Here is an 18,965-nt window from a genome sequence, read left to right on the forward strand (position 1 = left end):
AAAGATGCAGAGAAAGGCTCCATTCTTCCCGGGCCTCAGCCCTCCCCCGGCCCAGGGAGGCAGGAGGTGGCAGAGCTATCAGAGCAAGTGCCGGAGAAGCTGGGTGGAGGTGAGAGGTGTGAAAATGTCCGGACCTGAGCAGCCTCCAGAGAAGAAAGAGTCCGGGAGGGGGCTGAGGACGGGGTTTGCTCACATCAGGAGTGGGCGTCCCTGAGCCCAGAGGATCAATGCCACAGAGCTCAGGCTTCTGGCCAGGAAGTGTCCAGCCAGGGAGAAGGTGAGTGTGAGGGCAGACCTGGGGGTGCCCAGATGGAATGAGGCTGGCGCCATGAGCTGAGCGGGACGCCTGGAGCGTGGGCAGCGGCCGGAGTCCTGCTCCCTGGACTGACCATGCCTGCGCAGGGGTCCCAGAGGAGCCTGCTGGGCCCCGTGAACTCCACCCCCACAGCCGCCCCCCATCTCAGGCTGGCCGCCAACCAGACGGGACCCCAGTGCCTGGAGGTGTCCGTGCCCGACGGGCTCTTCCTATGCCTGGGGCTGGTGAGCCTGGTGGAGAACATGCTGGTGGTGGCCGCCATCGCCAAGAACCGCAACCTGCACTCACCCATGTACTGCTTCATCTGCTGCCTGGCGCTGTCGGACCTGCTGGTGAGCGTGAGCAACGTGCTGGAGACGGCGGTCCTGCTGCTGCTGGAGGCGGGCGCCCTGGCCGCGCAGGCCACCGTGGTGCAGCAGCTGGGCAACGTCATCGACGTGCTCACCTGCAGCTCCATGATGTCCAGCCTCTGCTTCCTGGGCGCCATCGCCACGGACCGCTACATCTCCATCTTCTACGCGCTGCGCTACCACAGCATCGTGACGCTGCCCCGGGCACGGCGGGCCGTCGCGGCGGTCTGGGCCGCCAGCGTGCTCTCCAGCACCCTCTTCATCGCCTACTACGACCGCACGGCCGCCCTGCTCTGCCTGGTGGTCTTCTTCCTGGCCATGCTGGTGCTCATGGCGGTGCTGTACGCGCACATGCTCTCCCAGGCGTGCCAGCACGCCCAGGGCATTGCCCGGCTGCACAAGCGGCAGCGCCCGGCACCGCAGGGCTTGGGCCTGAAGGGCGCGGCCACCCTCACCATCCTGCTGGGCGTCTTCTTCCTCTGCTGGGGCCCCTTCTTCCTGCACCTCACGCTCATCGCCGTCTGCCCGCAGCACCCGACCTGCAGCTGCATCTTCAAGAACTTCAAACTCTTCCTGGCCCTCATCATCTGCAACGCCATCGTGGACCCCCTCATCTACGCCTTCCGCAGCCCGGAGCTCCGCAAGACGCTCAGGGAGGTGCTGCTGTTCTCCTGGTAGGCAGGGGCGGCTGCGGGCCTCCAGGCCAGTGGCTGGGCAGAGGGAGGTGGTGACGTTATGTGGCTGATCCTGGATGAACTAAATGATCCGTGAAGGTGTCGCACTGCAGACCCTCTGGGACCAGGGAAAGGGCTGGGCGGGTGCAGATCTCCAGCGGACACTTCAGCAGCAGGTGTGAGGAGGAGGAGGCAGGGGAGGCCGTGGGTCCTCTAGCTCCAGGCACCAGGGGAGGACCCAGGCTCCCGAAGAAACATTCTCTGCCCACTCCCCACCCCATCTTTTTTTTTTTTTTTCCTGAGACAGGGTCTTGCTCTGTCGCTCAGGCTGGAGTGCAGTGGCACAATCACAGTTCCCTGCAGCCTCCAACTCCTGGGCTTAGGCGATCCTCCTGCCTCAGCCTTCTGAGTAGTGGGGACTACAGGTGCCCGCCACCACACCTCGTTGATTTTTTTTTTTTTTTTTTTTAATTTTTGGTAGAGATGATGCCTCACCATGTTGCCCAGGCTGCTCTCAAACTCCTGGCCCTAAGGGATCCTCCCAAAGTGCTGGGATTACAGGCGCGAGCCACCGTGCCTGGCCTGCACCCGATCTTTGCTGCCAACTCTCAGGCCTTACTTGTGCCCTCGTCAGCCGGGAAGTCTCTGGGATGGAAGAGTGACAAGGCCACCGAGAAGGAGTGCTGCTCCTGAGACGGCCTCAGGAGAAGGGGCTTTGTGACCAGAAATATTCAGCCACAGCCACGAAGCAGCTACTTGGGGAAGAAGCGAACTCCTGGCCCCACAGAGGCAGAGGCTGACCCCTGCTAGGGCCAGGGCTGAGGCTCCGTGGTGACCAGAGGGCTGCAGACAGAGTCTGTCTGTCTGCACCAGCTCACGCCTGGCACACAGCTCTGGCAGACGCCCGCTCTGGCTGTGGTAGAAGCTGTCGTCCTGAATCCGTGACCAGTGCCTGGTAGCTCAGAGCCGGGAAACAGTCAGATAATAAATGTGCCCAGATGCAGACTCATCACATCCACCTTGGCTTCTTCCAGAAATTGTTTCAAGTCTGGGAGTGGAGGCATGGGGGAGGGGAAGGCGGTGGGGTGGTAGTCTCTCCAGGGGGAGCAGGAAGTCCCAGAGACCATGACTGGCCTGCAGAGAGGAGGTGACCACAACCCCGGAAGGCCCTGAGTGCCTGTGGGGAGAGTATGGGGACCCCAGTCGGACCCACCCCAATCCTGCTTCTTGGATTCCCCTGTGTGGTTATGAACCCCAGCTCCTCAGCACCCCCCAACACACCCTAGTCCGGGCCACCCAGCGGCAGCTAAGGCAGGACCCCTCATCCCAGCCCTTTCTGTGACCATGTGTGACCTCAGCCAGAGCATGTCCCTCTCCTAGCCCCATCCCAGCAGCCAGGACACTCTGTGAATGGGCCCACCTTGTCCATTCCCAGTTTCCCCGAGGATCCCTCGGCCCAGGGTGGACCAGGGCTGGGTCTGCCCAGCCCTGCCCTTCCAGGAGTCGGGGGTCAGTGCTCAACCTGAGAGCATGTGAGGCACGGCCTCTGAGGACAGGGTGAGGCTGCCAGGGGGTTCAGGAGCGGACAGGTCCAGGGTAGGCTTGAAGTGCTGGCCTCAGGGCCGGGAGCTGGTTCCCGGCAGGGCCAGCCCTTGCTGGGAGACGGGACAGTGAGTCAGCCTTGAGCCTGGCCCGGAAACCTCTGGGGATGGAGGAAGAGCTGGTTGGTCTGATGCCCTCCCGGCAGGGAGGCGGAGCCCTGGCCTGCAGGATGTCGCAAAGCTCCAACCCTTGCTGAGTCAAGGAGACACAGCCAAACGCACACCCAGGACCCCTTGGACAGGGGCAGGGAGGGGCCCCCGGCAGCTGGAAACCAACCACAGAAAGCCAGCTCATGAGCACACTGTGGGGGAGGGGCATCTCACAAGAACAAAAGAGCCATTTCTAGACTCTCCAAACTGGAGCTTCTCTGGAGGGAAGAGGGGTACAGAGCCGCACCACACACGCTCTCCGGTGTGCACAGACTGGACACGGGGTGCACAGGCTTGCTCTCCACTCCCTTTGTGAAATGAGGGATCACTGAGAGGATTTTTGTCACTGAAATTTCAGAAGGATTTATAAGGTGCTGTCACTATAACACCTGACCCAGGAGTGCAGCTCAGTGGCGTGTGTGTGCAGAGTGTAAGGCATGTTGTGCAAATGCCCATTGCATTCTTTCCCATCCTTCCTCTCTGACAGTGGACTCTCCTTCCCAGGCCCCCCCACGCTCCCTCCACCACGCGCACCCCGCCTCCTCGCGCACGCAGGGGCGTCAGGGACCGAGTCAGACACCACTGCCCAGCACCCCCAGCCTGGCGGGTCACTTGCCTGTCTGGTGTGTCCTTATGACAATTCCTGACACCGAGGCTCGTTGCGCAGGGGCTGCGTGCCAGGTGCGGCGCACAAGGCGCCCTCAAATCCCGAGGTTCAGATCCCACTGGCGGCCCTCGGAGGAGGAAGGGCAGCAGCACCCTCCACTGCGGGACGCTGCGCTCAGCTCGGCGTCTGACCACACCCTCGGACTCAGACGTTTCTTCCCAGCGGGGTCTGGGTCTGCCCCAGCCATTTTCTGCCTTCCCCACCCCAAATGATCCAGCACAGCTCAGAGTCCCTTTCTTGCCACAGGACGGGGAGCTGGGACGCGGAGGTGGGGGGCGGCTGGTCCCTAAGCGCGGGGGTTAGAAAGGCCCCCCTCGCAAAGCCGCAGGGTGGGGCTGCCGCGGGGGTGGACCCCGAGAGGGCAGCTGGGGCGGGGTGCCAAGGGGGCTTCTATTGTCTTCCCTGGAGGCCGTCGCCCCACCCCACCCCCGCCGCAGCCCCCTGGGAGCCAGCCCCTCCCCCGAACGCCCGGTGGCGGGGATGCGGGGTGGGAGGTGCGGGGTGGGGAGGGCGGGGATGGGGCGAGGCTGGGGGCGGCGCGGGGCGCGGTGCTGATGCTGCGGAGCCCGGGCCACCCGCTGCGGCGGTGCCTGCGGATTGGCAGCCCGCGGTGACGTCACGGGGCGCGGCGGGCGGGCGCGGCTATAAGAGCCGGCAGCGGGGGCGGCGGACCCTCCGCAGCCAGCCCGGCCCATCCGTGCCCGTCCCGCAGCCGCCCGCAGACGCGCCCAGCATGAGGGAGATCGTGCACATCCAAGCCGGCCAGTGCGGCAACCAGATCGGGGCCAAGGTGAGGCTGCGCGCCGCCCCCTCACGCCTGTCCCGGGTCCCCACGCGGAGCCAGCCCGGGGACGGAGGCGCGTCCGCGGGGGCTGCACCCCGAGCCGCACCCGCCGCCGCTGCGGAGCTGGGAACAAAGGGACGTGCGCAGCCCAGCCCCGCGCGGCCAGGACGCGGGAGTCCTCGCCTTTCCCCTGCCTCCGCCCGGGTGACCTGGGCTGTCGGGCGCAGCGCAGGGCGGCCCTTAGTTTAAGCCTCGGCTTCATCCACACCTGGCCCCCTCCAGGGGCCTCTGCGGGTGCAGCTGGGAGCGCTGTCTGGGTGTGGCCGTCTTTTCTGCGGGCCGTGAGAGGGGTGGGGTGGGCAGGTTTGGGTGGGACCCTCCCCCAAAGGCCTCATGATCTCCTCTGCCCAAACCCCCAACTGGAGGCACAGAACGTGCCCCAAGAGGCTGGCGCTGCCCTACTGTCTCGCTCTGACAACATTCGGCTTCCTAGCCCCACCCTATTCCTTTGTTAGAGGGGTTGGGCCTGGACTCAGGGTGACCTTGGTGCAGGACTGGACCGTCCCTGAGCACAGCCCCGCCTGGGAAGATCCCCCTCCAAGCCGGACTGCGCCCACCCAGGGCCCACCGGGCTGGAGGTCGCACACAGAACGCACACAGAAGGAAGCTCTGGGGCGTGGAGGGCTGCATCCCTGCTGGGCCCTTCTCTCTCCATTGTTAGCTCCCCTCGCAGGCACTGCGGCAGTAACCCTGCAGGGAGCCCAGGGAGGTGGCCTGATCACTGCCCGAACTCATGAGGTCACGTCCTGTCCCGAGTCCTGGGAAGCTGTCCCTTGCCCAAGGTCACCCGGCAAGTGCGAGATGGAGCTGGGCCGTCCACTGGGGTCGGCCCCTGCAGGTGTCGCCCAGGACTCAGGGTGGGTGGGTCTTCCCTGAGAACAATGTGGGGCGGAGTGGCTTTGTCAGGACCAAGGCCAGGGACCCGGCTCAGGCGTGGCGCTGGGCGGTGGTGGAGACAGGTCCTGGAGGAGAAGGGGCCAGGGAAAGCCTTCCTCTGGAGGCTGTTGCCATAGAAACCATACAGGAACAAAAAGCTAATTACAACAGGGATGGGCAGCCACGTGGCTGACATGTAAATTGCAACTTTGGCTTCTGGGTGGTTGTGCCTGATTGGGGGGGCGGCGGGGAGAGGCCCCGTAGCAGGAAGACTTGCTAATCACTCCGTAAAACAGCTGTGCCTGCCAAGGAGAGGGGCTGGGGGAGGATCGGCCTGGGAGACAGTGGCCACAAATCAAATGAGGGGGACTCCTGGGGCAGTCTCTGACAGCTGCCCTGGCCTGTGGGGAGGGGTTTGAGGGCTCACCAAGTGGTCACTGGGCCCAGGCCTGCCCTGAACATCTGCTCCTGGAAGGGTCAGGGTCACTGGGGGGAGGGAGGACAGGCAGCCCTGAGGCCTGCCTGGTGATCTTCCTACCCCAGAGAGAGCAGGGGCCTGGAGGTCTGCTCCACAGTGCAGACAGCTCCTGGGGCTCTGTGGGCAGACGGAGCCACCTACATGCTGGAGACAATGTCCTGGGCTGAGATTTGTTCTGCTTCTCTGCACAGTGATACTTAGGTTTTTCAGTTACTTTTTATTCACTTTGAGTTGTTTTTCTAGTTTGTGTTTGTTTAAAAATTAATAGTTGATTCTTTTTAATAGTGCAAACAACAGAGAAGTAAATTTTCTTGAGAGGGGGAATAGTCTCCCTCCCACCGCTGCCTTTTGTGTCAACCTTTTGTGCAAATAAAGCAGCTCAGTGGTTTTTGTCCAGCACTCTTGCCCTGGAAGGTCTCCAGAGATCAAACTCCAAGCCCCTGGGGCCAGGCCCCATACGGGGGAGGGGGATTTGGGGGCTCAGCGTCTGCCCACACGGACAGGACTCCCCTTGTAGCTAGTGTGTCTGCAGGAGGTGGGGTGTGACAGGTGTTCCCTGCCCAGCAGCAGCTGACTGGGTGGCCAGGTGGGGCTGCTGTCCTGCTCTGGGGTCCCAGGGTGGTGCCTGGCTCAGAAGGGCCCACCCGCCCTGGGAAGGGACCTGGCTGGGGTAGGGTGGTGTGGAGGGAGGTGAGGAGTGAGCTCAGGCTAGAAACAAACACACGCCTCCTAAGTGGTGACATGATTCATCACAATTTTGCCCTGGAGCTTTAGCACAATGATGTAGGGAGATGAGTCTGGCCCTCCCCAAGATTAGGAAAACTCAAAGCTCTGGGAAGTTGAGCCCCTTGCCTGCAATCACACGCTTGCCTAAGGGGAAAGGTGGGGGACTCATGACCCCCCCCCAAAAAAGGAGCAGATGAGTCTCTTGGTTTCCTCTGCTGGGGTCTTGGGCCCCGACCCCATTCTCCTCCCCCAGAGGGGCAGGGCGGTCCTGAGCCGTCTGGAAGGAGCCTTTGTCTGCGCCCCTGCCAGCTGCCAGGGACTCCCCGGGACCCCCGCCTCTCGGCTGCTGGGCGGAGCCTGGGGGCGGGGCCCCGTCCGGGGCAGCGGGAGAGGGCTGTCCTGGTCGCTGCGAAGCTGTGGGTGGGGCTGGGGGTGGAGGGCAGGTGTCTGGGGTCCTGGAGGGGGCTTGAACTGAGAGCCGCCGCGCCCCGCTCAGCCCAGCCCAGCTGTTCTCGGAGGATCCAAGCGCGCGCGTCAGCACCTCGGACAGCGCCCGGCGCCTCTGCCGCCGCCCCGCCCAGCAGACAAACCCAAACCCTGGGGCCTTAAACAGGGGACGTCCCGGACCCCTGAGGGCCACACGTCATCGGGCAGTTTGCTTTTCTGTGGTGATGCTAGCGATTCACAAAATTATGTTTTGTTATTTATTAAATAGGCTGCATAATACATCTTACTGATAATATATTTTATTTTAAATAATGTTTTTATTAATTTTAACTACAAAAGCAATTATTAATATATTCATTCTCCTTGTTAAAAAAAAGTGAAACATTGCAGATAAGGCTAAAGTGCCATTGAACCACCTCTCTAGGTCCCCTCTCCAAGTGAGGACAAGGTTTCTTTGCTGCCCGTTTTATTTATTTGTGCATATGGCCTCAAAACTTTAAATAGCATTTAAAACCTTTGAACAAAATGAAGCCAACATTTGCTGAATGATTTTATGTCAAGCCTTGTGCTATCACTTGATGTGGGTCTTACAAGCATGTCCATCTCACAGATGAGAAAACTGAGGCCCTGAAAGGCAGAGTCCCTGGCCCAGAGCCACCCTGCTCATTGCTTCACACTCTGCAAAGAACTTCCCATTGGCTGGGCATGGTGGCTCACGCCTGTAATCCTAGCACTCTGGAAGCAGGCGGATCGCTCAAGATCAGGAGTTCAGCCTGATCAGGAAACCAGCCTGAGCAAGAGCAAGACCCTGTCTCTACTATAAATAGAAAGAAATTAATTAGCCAACCAAAACTATATAGAAAAAATTAGCCGGGCATGGTGGCGCATGCCTGTAGTCCCAGCTTCTTGGAAGTCTGTGGCAGAAGGATTGCTTGATCCCAGGAGTTGGAGGTTGCAGTGAGCTAGGCTGACACCACGGCATTCTAGCCTGGGAGACAGAGTGAGACTGTCTCAAAAAAAAAAAAAAAAAAAGAATTACTCTGTTCATAATCCTAAGCTTTTTAGAAAATTTATTATTAACTAATCTTTTTTGAAAAGCTAACGTGCACATGACAAAATTCCAACAGTGCCAAGGGGCATGCAGTGAAAAGAAGTCTCTGTCCCCCACCCTGGGACCTACCCCCAGGTACACGCTCTCTGTGTGTCTGAGTCGAACATATGTACATAGCATGTGCAAATTGTTTTCTAACCTGCTCTTCTCATTGAGCAATCTTTTCACCAGGCCCTTTAGTGGCCCTTTGTTCCTGCAAGCTTTCATACCCATTAAGTCATCTGAAAGTCACTTCAGCCCTGGGAGTAAGAAGGAGGGGCCCTGGGCGGGCTCAGGCAGCCCTGGGCAGCATGTGACCCATGAGGCTTCCTGCCTGCACGTGCAGACACTGTGCTTGCTCCAAGACGGCCTGGGTAGCATCCCTGGCATATGGCAGTACTTTTCTGCGGGCCTTCCTCTCTCCCAGGGTGTGTACCTTTGTTTGCACACATCTGTGCTAATAATTCTGTGCAGCACTATCTGCCACACTGCATTCATAGGCTTTGCACAGATTAACTCACTTTGTTCTCACAAAGACCTGTCAACAGGCCTATTGTACAGATGAGGACACTGAGGCACAGAGAGCCCTTGTGACCTGCCCAAGGCCACACAGCTGGGAGGGCTGAGGCTGGGCTGTGCAGCCCCTGAGTGTACACCTGAGAGTAGAGTTTGAGAAGCACCTTAAGCTCCTGCCCAGGCAGTAAAAGGAGGAGTCCCGGGACTGGGACAATGCCAGCTCCACACGGAGAGTTTGGGTGACTTCAGGCAAGTCCTTTCCCACTTGGGACCCCAACAGCCCCTCCCAACAGCAGTGAGATTGGCTCCCAGGGTCCCTGTGGCTCCTGTGGCTGAGGCCAGTGATGCTCGAGTCCCTGCCAGCTCTGTCGCCGGACGCTGTTTGCTCTGATGCTCGGAGGCAGATACTGTGGCCCAAAATCTGATCCTGAACTCTGGGCCTCTCAACCCTGCTCTGCCACCTCCTGTGAGCCATTCTCTACCTTTTCTGTGCCTCAGTTTCCTTGTCTGAAAAGGAGAAATAACAAAACTACCCCTCTGCCGGGCGCGCTGGCTCACGCCTCTCATCCTAGCACTCTGGGAGGCCAAGGCAGGCGGATTGCTTGAGGTCAGGAGTTCGAAACCAACCTGAGCAAGAGCGAGACCCCGTCTCTACTATAAATAGAAAGAAATTAATTGGCCAACTAATATATATATAGAAAAAATTAGCCGGGCATGGTGGCGCATACCTGTAGTCCCAGCCACTCGGGAGGCTGAGGCAGGAAGATCGCTCAAGCCCAGGAGTTGGAGGTTGCTGTGAGCGAGGCTGACGCCACGGCACTCACTCTAGCCTGGGCAACAAAGCGAGACTCTGTCTCAAAAAATAAATAAATAAAAAATAATTTAAAAAACAAAACTACCCCTCAGGGTGTTTATTACTAAGTCCCCTTTGAGGAGGAGTCACCTGGCCAAGAACCCTTGCCAGCAAGTGCAGGGCTGGTTCTGGAGACCTGGGTCTGTGTCAGTCAAGCCCCAAGCCAGCCTGGGGGCCCTGGCAGCCTGGGCAGGCAGACAGTCATGTGCTTCCCTATTATGACAACTTTCCGACAGATGACAGAGCGTGGGGCTCTTCTCTAAAGCCTGCCAACAGGGCCAGTGAAGGCCTTGGGGACAAGGCCCTGATTTTGCACCCAGGGCTGTAAGGCTTCGGGAGGGAAAGGGCCTGGCAGGGGGTCATGGCCACCTGCTGACCCCTCCTCTCTCACCCCTCCTACAGTTCTGGGAAGTCATCAGTGATGAGCACGGCATAGACCCCAGCGGCAACTATGTGGGGGACTCGGACCTGCAGCTGGAACGGATCAGCGTCTACTACAATGAAGCCTCCTGTGAGCACCTACCTGCCCAGCCCCTACCCTGCACCCTGGGGAGCACCTGGACTGGCTGGGTCTTGGCTTCTCTGTCCCCCAAGAGGCCAGCAGGCATAGCTGGATATTGGGTGTCCAGACTCACAGAATAAACACAAATCGGCCGGGCAAGGTAGCTCTTGCCTGTAATCCTAGCACTCTGGGAGTCCAAGGCGGGAGGACCACTTGAAGTCAGGCGTTCGAGATCAGCCTGAGCAAGAGCAAAACCCCTTCTCTACTAAAAATAGACACAAATTAATTGGCCAACTAAAAAGCAAATACATAGAAAAAATTAACCGGACATGGTGGCGCATGCCTGTAGTCCCAGCTACCTGGGAGGCTGAGGCAGGAGGATCGCTTGAGCCCAGGAGTTTGAGGTTGCTGTGAGCTAGGCTGATGCCACGGCACTCTAGTCTGGGCAACAGAGTGAGACTCTGACTCAAAAACAAACAAACAAAAAGAACAAATCATAGTGGCAATCACCATAAAGTGAGAAGTGAGATTCAAACATATTTAATGGCCAGGCATGGTGGCCCACACCTCTAATTCCAGCACTTTGCAGGGTCATTGCTTGAGACCAGCCTGGACAATAACGAGACCCTGTCTATATGAAAAATTAAAAAATGAGCCAGGCATGATGGCGCATGCCTATATTCCCAGTTACTGGGGAGGCTGAGGCAGGAGGATCCCTCGAGCCCAGGAGTTCCAGGCTGCGGTGAACTATGATTGAGCCACTGCACTCCAGCCTGAGTGACAGAGAGAGACACTTTTCCTTAAACACACGCACATTTAATGATCATGCAGCCTTTGTACAAGCAGGGGAAGGAGACTTTGGTTGCTGCATCCTGGGGGGTAGGGCATAGGGGAGTCCAGAGCAAGGGGTCATCTGGTCACTTGAAGAGCTTGACCAAGAGCTATTTAGCAATTAGTACAAAAAAGAAAAGAAAAGAGCAATTAGTACAAGTGATTTCTGTAACAAAGTAGTGAAATACTACCCTGCCCACATGGACACGTGATTTAGTCCTGCCTGTTCTCGGGTGTTGACCCTTCCCTTACTCTCACACACAGCGAATGGGGCAGTAAGTTGCTCAAACTCACCTTTGGTTCCAGGCCCCTCCGACTGCAGAGTCCAGTCTCTCAGGGTTAGAGCGGGGCTGTGGTGGGCATGGCAGGGTTTAGAAGGGAGGCTCCCTAATCACTAAGCTCCTATCCCCTCAGCTCACAAGTATGTGCCTCGGGCCATCCTGGTGGACCTGGAGCCTGGGACCATGGACAGCGTCCGGTCTGGCGCCTTCGGGCATCTGTTCAGGCCTGACAACTTCATCTTCGGTAAGTTCCCTCTGCTCTGTCCCTGACACAGGCAAGCCCAGGGTCTTGGAAACAGAGAACAAAGTCAGCTCCTCACTGTGATCTTGCAGGGTGGGAACTGACCTCTCCGTTTTACAGCGGGGCATCGGAAGCCCAGAGAGTGGACTCTCTGCAGGAAACAGAAACCACTCGCGCAGCTCAAGCACAGTGGGGTGTGGGGCAGGAACGAGCTTACAGAATCGTTAACCCAGCTGGGCCTCCAGAGGAGGACTCTGGAATTCGTGATGCACAGCCTTGCCGTGCCGCTCTAGTGCCTGTCCCTGCGGCGGGGCCCTGCTTGCACTCACAGAAACAGGGCCTCATACTTCTTCTGCCTTGCAGCCCCCAGAATATCCAACTGGTAGTTGCTGACTCACACCCAGCCCTGGCCAGTTTAAGCTTCCAGCGTGGCCAGTTGGAAAGACTGTTTCCCCTCAGGAGAGAGGCAAGGCCCTGGCCTGACTCCAGGTCTCAACTGCCTGTCCAGAGCCCTCAAGTCTGGGCACCATGCCGCCGGGCTCCCTGGCACCCAGCAGGTTGGCTCCGGGGAAGGCTTGCAGGTGTGGGAAGGTGTGACCGTACGGCCCACTTAATAGAAGGGCAAGCAGAGGCACTGGGCTTCCACAGCTGCCCTCTGGGATGTCCAAGCAGGGGCTGGAGCACCCCTGGCCCCTGTCTGTCTCCTCCTCCTCTTCTCCCCACAGGTCAGAGTGGGGCTGGCAACAACTGGGCCAAAGGCCACTACACGGAGGGCGCGGAGCTGGTGGACTCGGTCCTGGACGTGGTGCGCAAGGAGTGTGAGAACTGCGACTGCCTGCAGGGCTTCCAGCTGACCCACTCGCTGGGCGGGGGCACAGGGTCCGGCATGGGCACCCTGCTCATCAGCAAGGTGCGGGAGGAGTACCCCGACCGCATCATGAACACCTTCAGCGTGGTGCCCTCGCCCAAGGTGTCGGACACGGTGGTGGAGCCCTACAACGCCACCCTGTCCATCCACCAGCTGGTGGAGAACACGGACGAGACCTACTGCATCGACAACGAGGCGCTGTACGACATCTGCTTCCGCACGCTCAAGCTGGCCACGCCCACCTACGGGGACCTCAACCACCTGGTGTCGGCCACCATGAGCGGGGTCACCACCTCGCTGCGCTTCCCGGGCCAGCTCAACGCCGACCTGCGCAAGCTGGCGGTGAACATGGTGCCCTTCCCGCGCCTGCACTTCTTCATGCCGGGCTTCGCGCCGCTCACAGCCCGCGGCAGCCAGCAGTACCGCGCGCTCACCGTGCCCGAGCTCACCCAGCAGATGTTCGACGCCAAGAACATGATGGCCGCCTGCGACCCGCGCCACGGCCGCTACCTGACCGTGGCCACCGTCTTCCGCGGCCGCATGTCCATGAAGGAGGTGGACGAGCAGATGCTGGCCATCCAGAGCAAGAACAGCAGCTACTTCGTGGAGTGGATCCCCAACAACGTGAAGGTGGCCGTGTGCGACATCCCGCCGCGCGGCCTCAAGATGTCCTCCACCTTCATCGGCAACAGCACGGCCATCCAGGAGCTGTTCAAGCGCATCTCGGAGCAGTTCACCGCCATGTTCCGGCGCAAGGCCTTCCTGCACTGGTACACGGGCGAGGGCATGGACGAGATGGAGTTCACCGAGGCTGAGAGCAACATGAACGACCTGGTGTCCGAGTACCAGCAGTACCAGGATGCCACGGCCGAGGAGGAGGGCGAGATGTACGAAGATGAGGAGGAGGAGTCTGAGGCCCAGGGCCCCAAGTGAAGCCGCTCGCAGCTGGGGTGTGGGGCCGGGGTGCTCCGTCCCAGCGACATCAGCTACCCACACTCCCCTGCTTTGCTCCCCAAAGCTCGCCGCTCTCGGGGGCCCGAGTCCTGTCCTCCAGCACCGATGGCCGCCCCGTCCCCAGCCACCGTGGGCCATCTCCGTCCTGTGTCCCCGTTCGTCTCCGACTTATCGTGGCTCCAGGCCTGATGGTTTATGGTTTGTTTTGTTTTCTATCGGTTTGTGTTTATATTTTGGGGGATACTTAATAAATCTACTGCTGTCGGATACCCCTTCCTGGTGTTGAAGATTTCTTTTTATTCTGGAAGTTGGGCCCAGAGGGGGTGAGTTGGGGCAGGCAGGGAGGCCCAGGGGCGCAGGGCTGCTGTCCCCCAGGCTGGTTGCTGAGACAGGCCTGCGCTGGGGGCCTGGAGGGGTCTCAAGGCCCAGCCAGCCCCAGGGAGCCCCTGCGGGAGGGGCCGGGACAAGGGATGGGCTGGGGTAACGCGTCATCGTTCCAGAAGCCCCAGCGTGGTCCTCCTGTGACTTGGAAACTGGTCTCCCGCAGGGTGGCTCAGGTTCCAGAGCTTTCCTCTGGCTGGTCTGTGTGCAGGAAGCTGGGGCAGGCAGCCCCTGCCAGGGTGGAAACTGAGGCCTGAAGCCTGGCACCCGAACCAGAGAGGGAGGGAGGGGAGCCCTGAGCACCCCCTGAAAAATAAAAGTGTGTTGGGAGTCTCAGGGCTTGGGCTCTGGGAAGGGGTCAGCGAGGTGTGGACACAGGGCCCAGGGCCAGGCCCACACGGGGAGCTGGGGGCTGGCTCCATGCACCCCTGGAGGTCATTTTCTGTGCACACAGGACAGAGGTGCTCACTGGCCCCATGTCCTGTGTTCCCTTGCAGGGAAAGGCGAGGCCCAGACAGGCCGGGGGCCGGGGGGAGTAGGGGAAGAGCTGGAGCCACAGGAGAGACAACCCTGACAGGACCATGGTTGCTGTCGGGGAAGGACCCACTGCCAAACACCAGCCCGGTTCAAATGGAGCCGGGGATAAACGTCCCTACCTCTGCACCCTCTGGTCTCCAGGTGAGGCTGCCCACCTGGTGAACTCAGCCAGAAGTCGGGACAGCAGACCCCGCAGGGGCTTGTGTTCAGGCCAGCCTGCGCAGACAGAGCACCAGGAAGATAGGAGTGGGTCTGGGGGAGGCATCAGCCCCACGTCTAGCCTGTCATTTAGTCGCCCGAATATCCCTCCAGCAGAAGGGACTTCCATGCTGTTCCCTGCCATGCCCCACACACAGAAGGATGTCTGGCTCTCGGTCGGTATTCAATAAATGTTTGCTGAATAAATGGCTTGAATTATAGTCTCTCCTGTAACCCGGGGTCTGGACAGGGAGCAGTTCCAGAATTGCTCTGTTTGATGCCTCAGTGCTTTGTCCAAGGACTCGTGTTTCTTCCGTCTTGCAGCGGCCCTGTCCTCCTGCGTGGGCCCCACTGTCCCAGGATTGCTGCCACTGCTCCAGTGGTCACAACTAGGTCAGAGGCAGAAAAGGGGAGCCTCTCATCTTGTGCCTCCTGGGGATGAAACCCCCAGTCAGTGTCCCCTCATGGTTCCTTGGCTTGACTTGTATACCTGTTCTTACTTTTATTTATTTTTTTTGAGACAGAGTCTCACTCTGTTGCCCAGGCATTCTAGCCCTGGCATCAGCCTAGCTCACAGCAACCTCAAACTCCTGGGCTCAAGCGATCCTCCTGCCTCAGCCTCCCGAGTAGCTGGGACTACAGGCATGTGCCACCATACCCGGCTAATTTTTTCTATATACTTTTAGTTGGCCAATTAATTTCTTTCTATTTTTAGTAGAGACAGCGTCTCGCTCTTGCTCAGGCTGGTTTTGAACTTCTCACCTCGAGCAATCCGCCCGCCTTGGCCTCCCAGAGTGCTAGGATTACAGGCATGAGCCACCGCGCCCGGCCTGTATACCTGTTCTTAAACTGACTACTGGCAAGAAGAGTAGAATTACTCCAGATGATTTTCATTAATCAAGGTCACCCACTGAGGCAGAGAAGGAACGATCCGAACAAAAAGCTCTGGCGGTAGGAGGTGGGTTGGGGACGCATGCAAGAGGGTGTCGACAGGCAAAGCTGGGCCTTCTCTGAGGACAGCACTGTGGGGGGGGGGGGGCGTAGCCTGGAGAAGCCAGTCCTTTGAGGAAGGCAGAGCCGGGATGCTGAGCCACAGGCCGGAAGATTGTGCATGACAGCCACCTCCAGATCTCCCCGAGCTGTGGTGAGCAGCCCCCCTTGGGGACAATCCAGAGAGTGTGTGACAATTAAGGGAATGAAACCAAGGGTTGCAGACAGCCCCAGCAGCTCCAAGGCAGAATAAGCCACTGCAGTGGGTAGGGACACCAAGCAGGCCCCAGCAGAGGCTGGGTGACCGTGGGCTGGGAGGGTGAGGTTGATGTCCAACTGAGGGGACACTTCCCTTTCTTCCTCCTGCCCCTCATCTTTCATAAACCTCCCAGTGTTGGAGGGCTGTGAGCACTCCCCAGGGTCATTCTCGTAGCTCTGTGCTCCCGACAGCTTGCACTGTCCAAAGATGGCCCCGGTGTACCTTCCACCCCATAGGTGGTCCCGCACTGTGACCTTTCCACTCCCATCAAGAGTTAAAGAGTAGTGTGGTGGCTCACGCCTGTAATCCTAGCACTCTGGGAGGCCAAGGCGGGCGGATTGCTCGAGGTCAGGGGTTCTAAACCAGCCTGAGCAAGAGTGAGACACTCTCTCTATTATAAATAGAAAGAAATTAATTGGCCAACTAATATATATAGAAAAAATTAGCCGGGCATGATGGCGCATGCCTGTAGTCCCAGCTACTCGGGAGGCTGAGGCAGGAGGATTGCTTGAGTCCAGGAGTTTGAGGTTGCTGTGAGCTAGGCTGACGCCACGGCACTCACTCTAGCCTGGGCAAAGCGAGACTCTGTCTCAAAAAAAAAAAAAAAGAGAGAGAGTAGGCCGGGTGTGATGGCTCACATCTGTAATCCTAGCACTCTGGGAGGCCAAGGCGGGCAGATGGCTGAAGGTCAGGAGTTGGAAACCAGCTGGAGCAAGAGCGAGACCCCGTCTCTACTAAAAATAGAAAGAAATTGGCTGGACGACTAAAAATATCTAGAAAAAAAATTAGCCGGGCATGGTGGCGCATACCTGTAGTCCCAGCTACTCGGGAGGCTGAGTCAGGAGGATCACTTGAGCCCAGGAGTTGGAGGTTGTTGTGAGCTAGGCTGATGCCATGGCACTATAGCCCGTCCAAAAAATTAAAAGAATTAGAGACTAATTCCCCTCCTACTGAAGCTGAAACGCCTTAGTCATGCTTTTGTAAGAAAAACCTTCTTGGAAATGACGCATGACCTCCAAGGTTAGGCCATGAAAGGTCACACAGCTCCTGCCTAGTTCTCAGGAGGCTTTGTCTTGAACACCATGCCATGCTGTGAGAAGCACAGGCCACGTGGAGAGGCCACACGTGGACATCTGGACGTGCCAGGTGGTGCCTTGGCCAAAGCACCACATACAGTTGGTGCCCAACAAATGTGTTGCTGAATGGTCGGTCTACAGAGGAATGGAGAAATGGGCACGACACGTTCTAGTTAAGAAAGGAGGGTCCTCCTGTTATGGCAGAGGGGTTCGTTCTTGCTCTGTAAACATATCTTGTCCTTCCTCAATAAACTTAATTTTACGCTTGCTTTGCTTTGGGTGTGTCTGTCTGGTCACTCTTTGGCCATGAGCACACCAGGAACTGAGAACTAACAAACTACAGCCTGACTTCTTGAGTCCAGGTGTTGGAGGAGATGGCTCAAAGTAATTGTCTGGACAAGGGTCAGAAGATCTTCCTTACCAGAGACAGGGTGGGCTGAAACCACCAATTACTGTTAAACACAACAGCCCGAAGCCACAACACATGACACCGGTCTCAAAGACCTGAGCCCAACTGCCAAAACCTCTCCTTTTAAAAGCCCTCATTTTGTTGCCCCTACCTTAAAAAGTAAAATTAAATTAAAGCCCTGGTTTTCTGCATAAAGGCAGGATGGTTTGCTTAAAGGCAGACTGGGTGAGACACTAGTCTGCTGCCCCTCTCATTTGCTGGCAAATTAATAAATTTCTCTTTTCTTTGCCTCAAATAAATGAAAGAAAGAAAAAAGGAAGAAAGAAAGAGAAAAGAAAGAAGTATGCCAGGCATGGTGTCTCACATCTATAATCTAAGGCAGGAGGATCACTTGAGGCCAGGAGGTTTTGGTTTTTTTTTAAGACAGGGTTTTGATCTGTTTTCCAGGCAAAGGTGCAGTAATATAGTCATAGCTCACAGCAACCTCAAACTCCTGAGCTCAAGCGATCCTCCTGCCCCAGCCTCCCAAGTAGCTGGGACTACAGGTACTTGCCACCATGCCTGGGTAATTTTTCTTTTTTGTTGTTTTTGTAGAGACAGGGTCTCAGTATGTTTCCCCAGCTGGTCTCCAACTCCTGCCCTCAAGCAATCCTTCCACCTCAGCCTCCCAAAGTGCTGAGATTACAGGTGTGAGCCACTGCACCCAAACGCCAGGAGTTTGAGACCAGCCTAGGCAACATAGCAAGACCCCATCTCTACAAAAAAATTAAAAGGTTAGGTAAACATGGTGGCACATGCCTGTAGCTTTAGCCGCCCTAGAGGGTGAGGCAGGAGGATCTCTGGAGCCCAGGAGCCTGAGGTTGCTGTGAGTGATTATTGTACCACTGCTTTCCAACCTGGGTGACAGAGAAAGACCCCATTAAAAAAGAAAAGAAAGAAAGAAAGAACAAAAGAAAGAAAAGAAAAAGAAAGAAAGGAACACAGAAAAAGAAAGTAGACCTTAAACTGGATGACGTAGAGTATGGGTCATTTAGGATCTTGGTCTCTCCTTGCAGGCTGGGGGGCGTGGGGGTTCCCATTACTTTTGCAGGGATTCAGATCTATAATTGGGCCTCACACACATCTGCGGGTTGGGCTGCCACCTGGATGGAACCTTCCTCCTCTCAGGGCCCTCCTCACTCAGGGACTCAAGCGCGTGCCCAGGCTCTGGTCTAGCCTTGAAGCAGTGAAGGAAGCCGACAGAATGCTGCCTGCAGCCCTTAGCTTCTGGTAGTGGCGGTGGGGCAGATGACAAATAAAAACGTACAAGACAGAGAACATTAGACAGCGATGAGTGCTCCAGAGAGTCGGCAAGTGTGTGAGGGGAAGGGCCGTGGGTCCCAGAGAACAGGGAAGAATGTTCCACAGATGCTCAAGGCAGGGGGGGCTTGGGGCAGGTGGGTGGGGCCCAGAAAGGGGGTGAGGGGGCAGGAGACAAAGTCTGGGGCTGACTTCCGCCCAAGATCCCTCTGATTACTGGGCTAAGGATGGACAGTGGGGCCCAGGTGGAAGCTCAGAAATGTGGCAGGGGGGGTGTTGGTGGGGCCCCCAGTCTGGCAGGGGAGGCCAGGTGGAAACAGAATCTCTGGGACTGAGGACCTTGGAGCGGCAGCTCAGTGCATTCTCCCTTCAGGTCTGAGCAGAAGGAGAAGGTGCACAGAGCCACAGTTACTCTGAGCTGGGCTGGAGCCTCACTCTGCTCCTTGTGTGACCTTGGCCAGGTGGCCCAAGCCGCTGCTCCAGTAGTTCACCACCTGCCCCTGGCTTAGATAGGGTTAAATGCGATGGCATGTGACTCCCACTTGGGATTT

The 18,965-nt window shown here is 57.8% G+C and overlaps 1 protein-coding gene across 1 annotated transcript; it reads left to right on the top strand.

Moving 5' to 3' along the window:
* The first annotated feature begins 375 nt into the window (after positions 1–375).
* On the top strand, positions 376–13,540 carry LOC105855934 (tubulin beta-3 chain-like). Its single transcript, XM_075995903.1, is given in 5 exon segments — positions 376–1,372; positions 2,019–2,107; positions 9,991–10,099; positions 11,336–11,446; positions 12,169–13,540. Coding segments are annotated over 5 exon segments (2,367 nt in total). The 5' UTR covers positions 376–390; the 3' UTR covers positions 13,245–13,540.
* The last annotated feature ends 5,425 nt before the right edge of the window (positions 13,541–18,965 follow it).

The sequence above is a fragment of the Microcebus murinus genome, chromosome 20 (genome assembly GCF_040939455.1).
Source record: "Microcebus murinus isolate Inina chromosome 20, M.murinus_Inina_mat1.0, whole genome shotgun sequence".
NCBI classification, from domain to species: Eukaryota; Metazoa; Chordata; class Mammalia; order Primates; family Cheirogaleidae; genus Microcebus; species Microcebus murinus.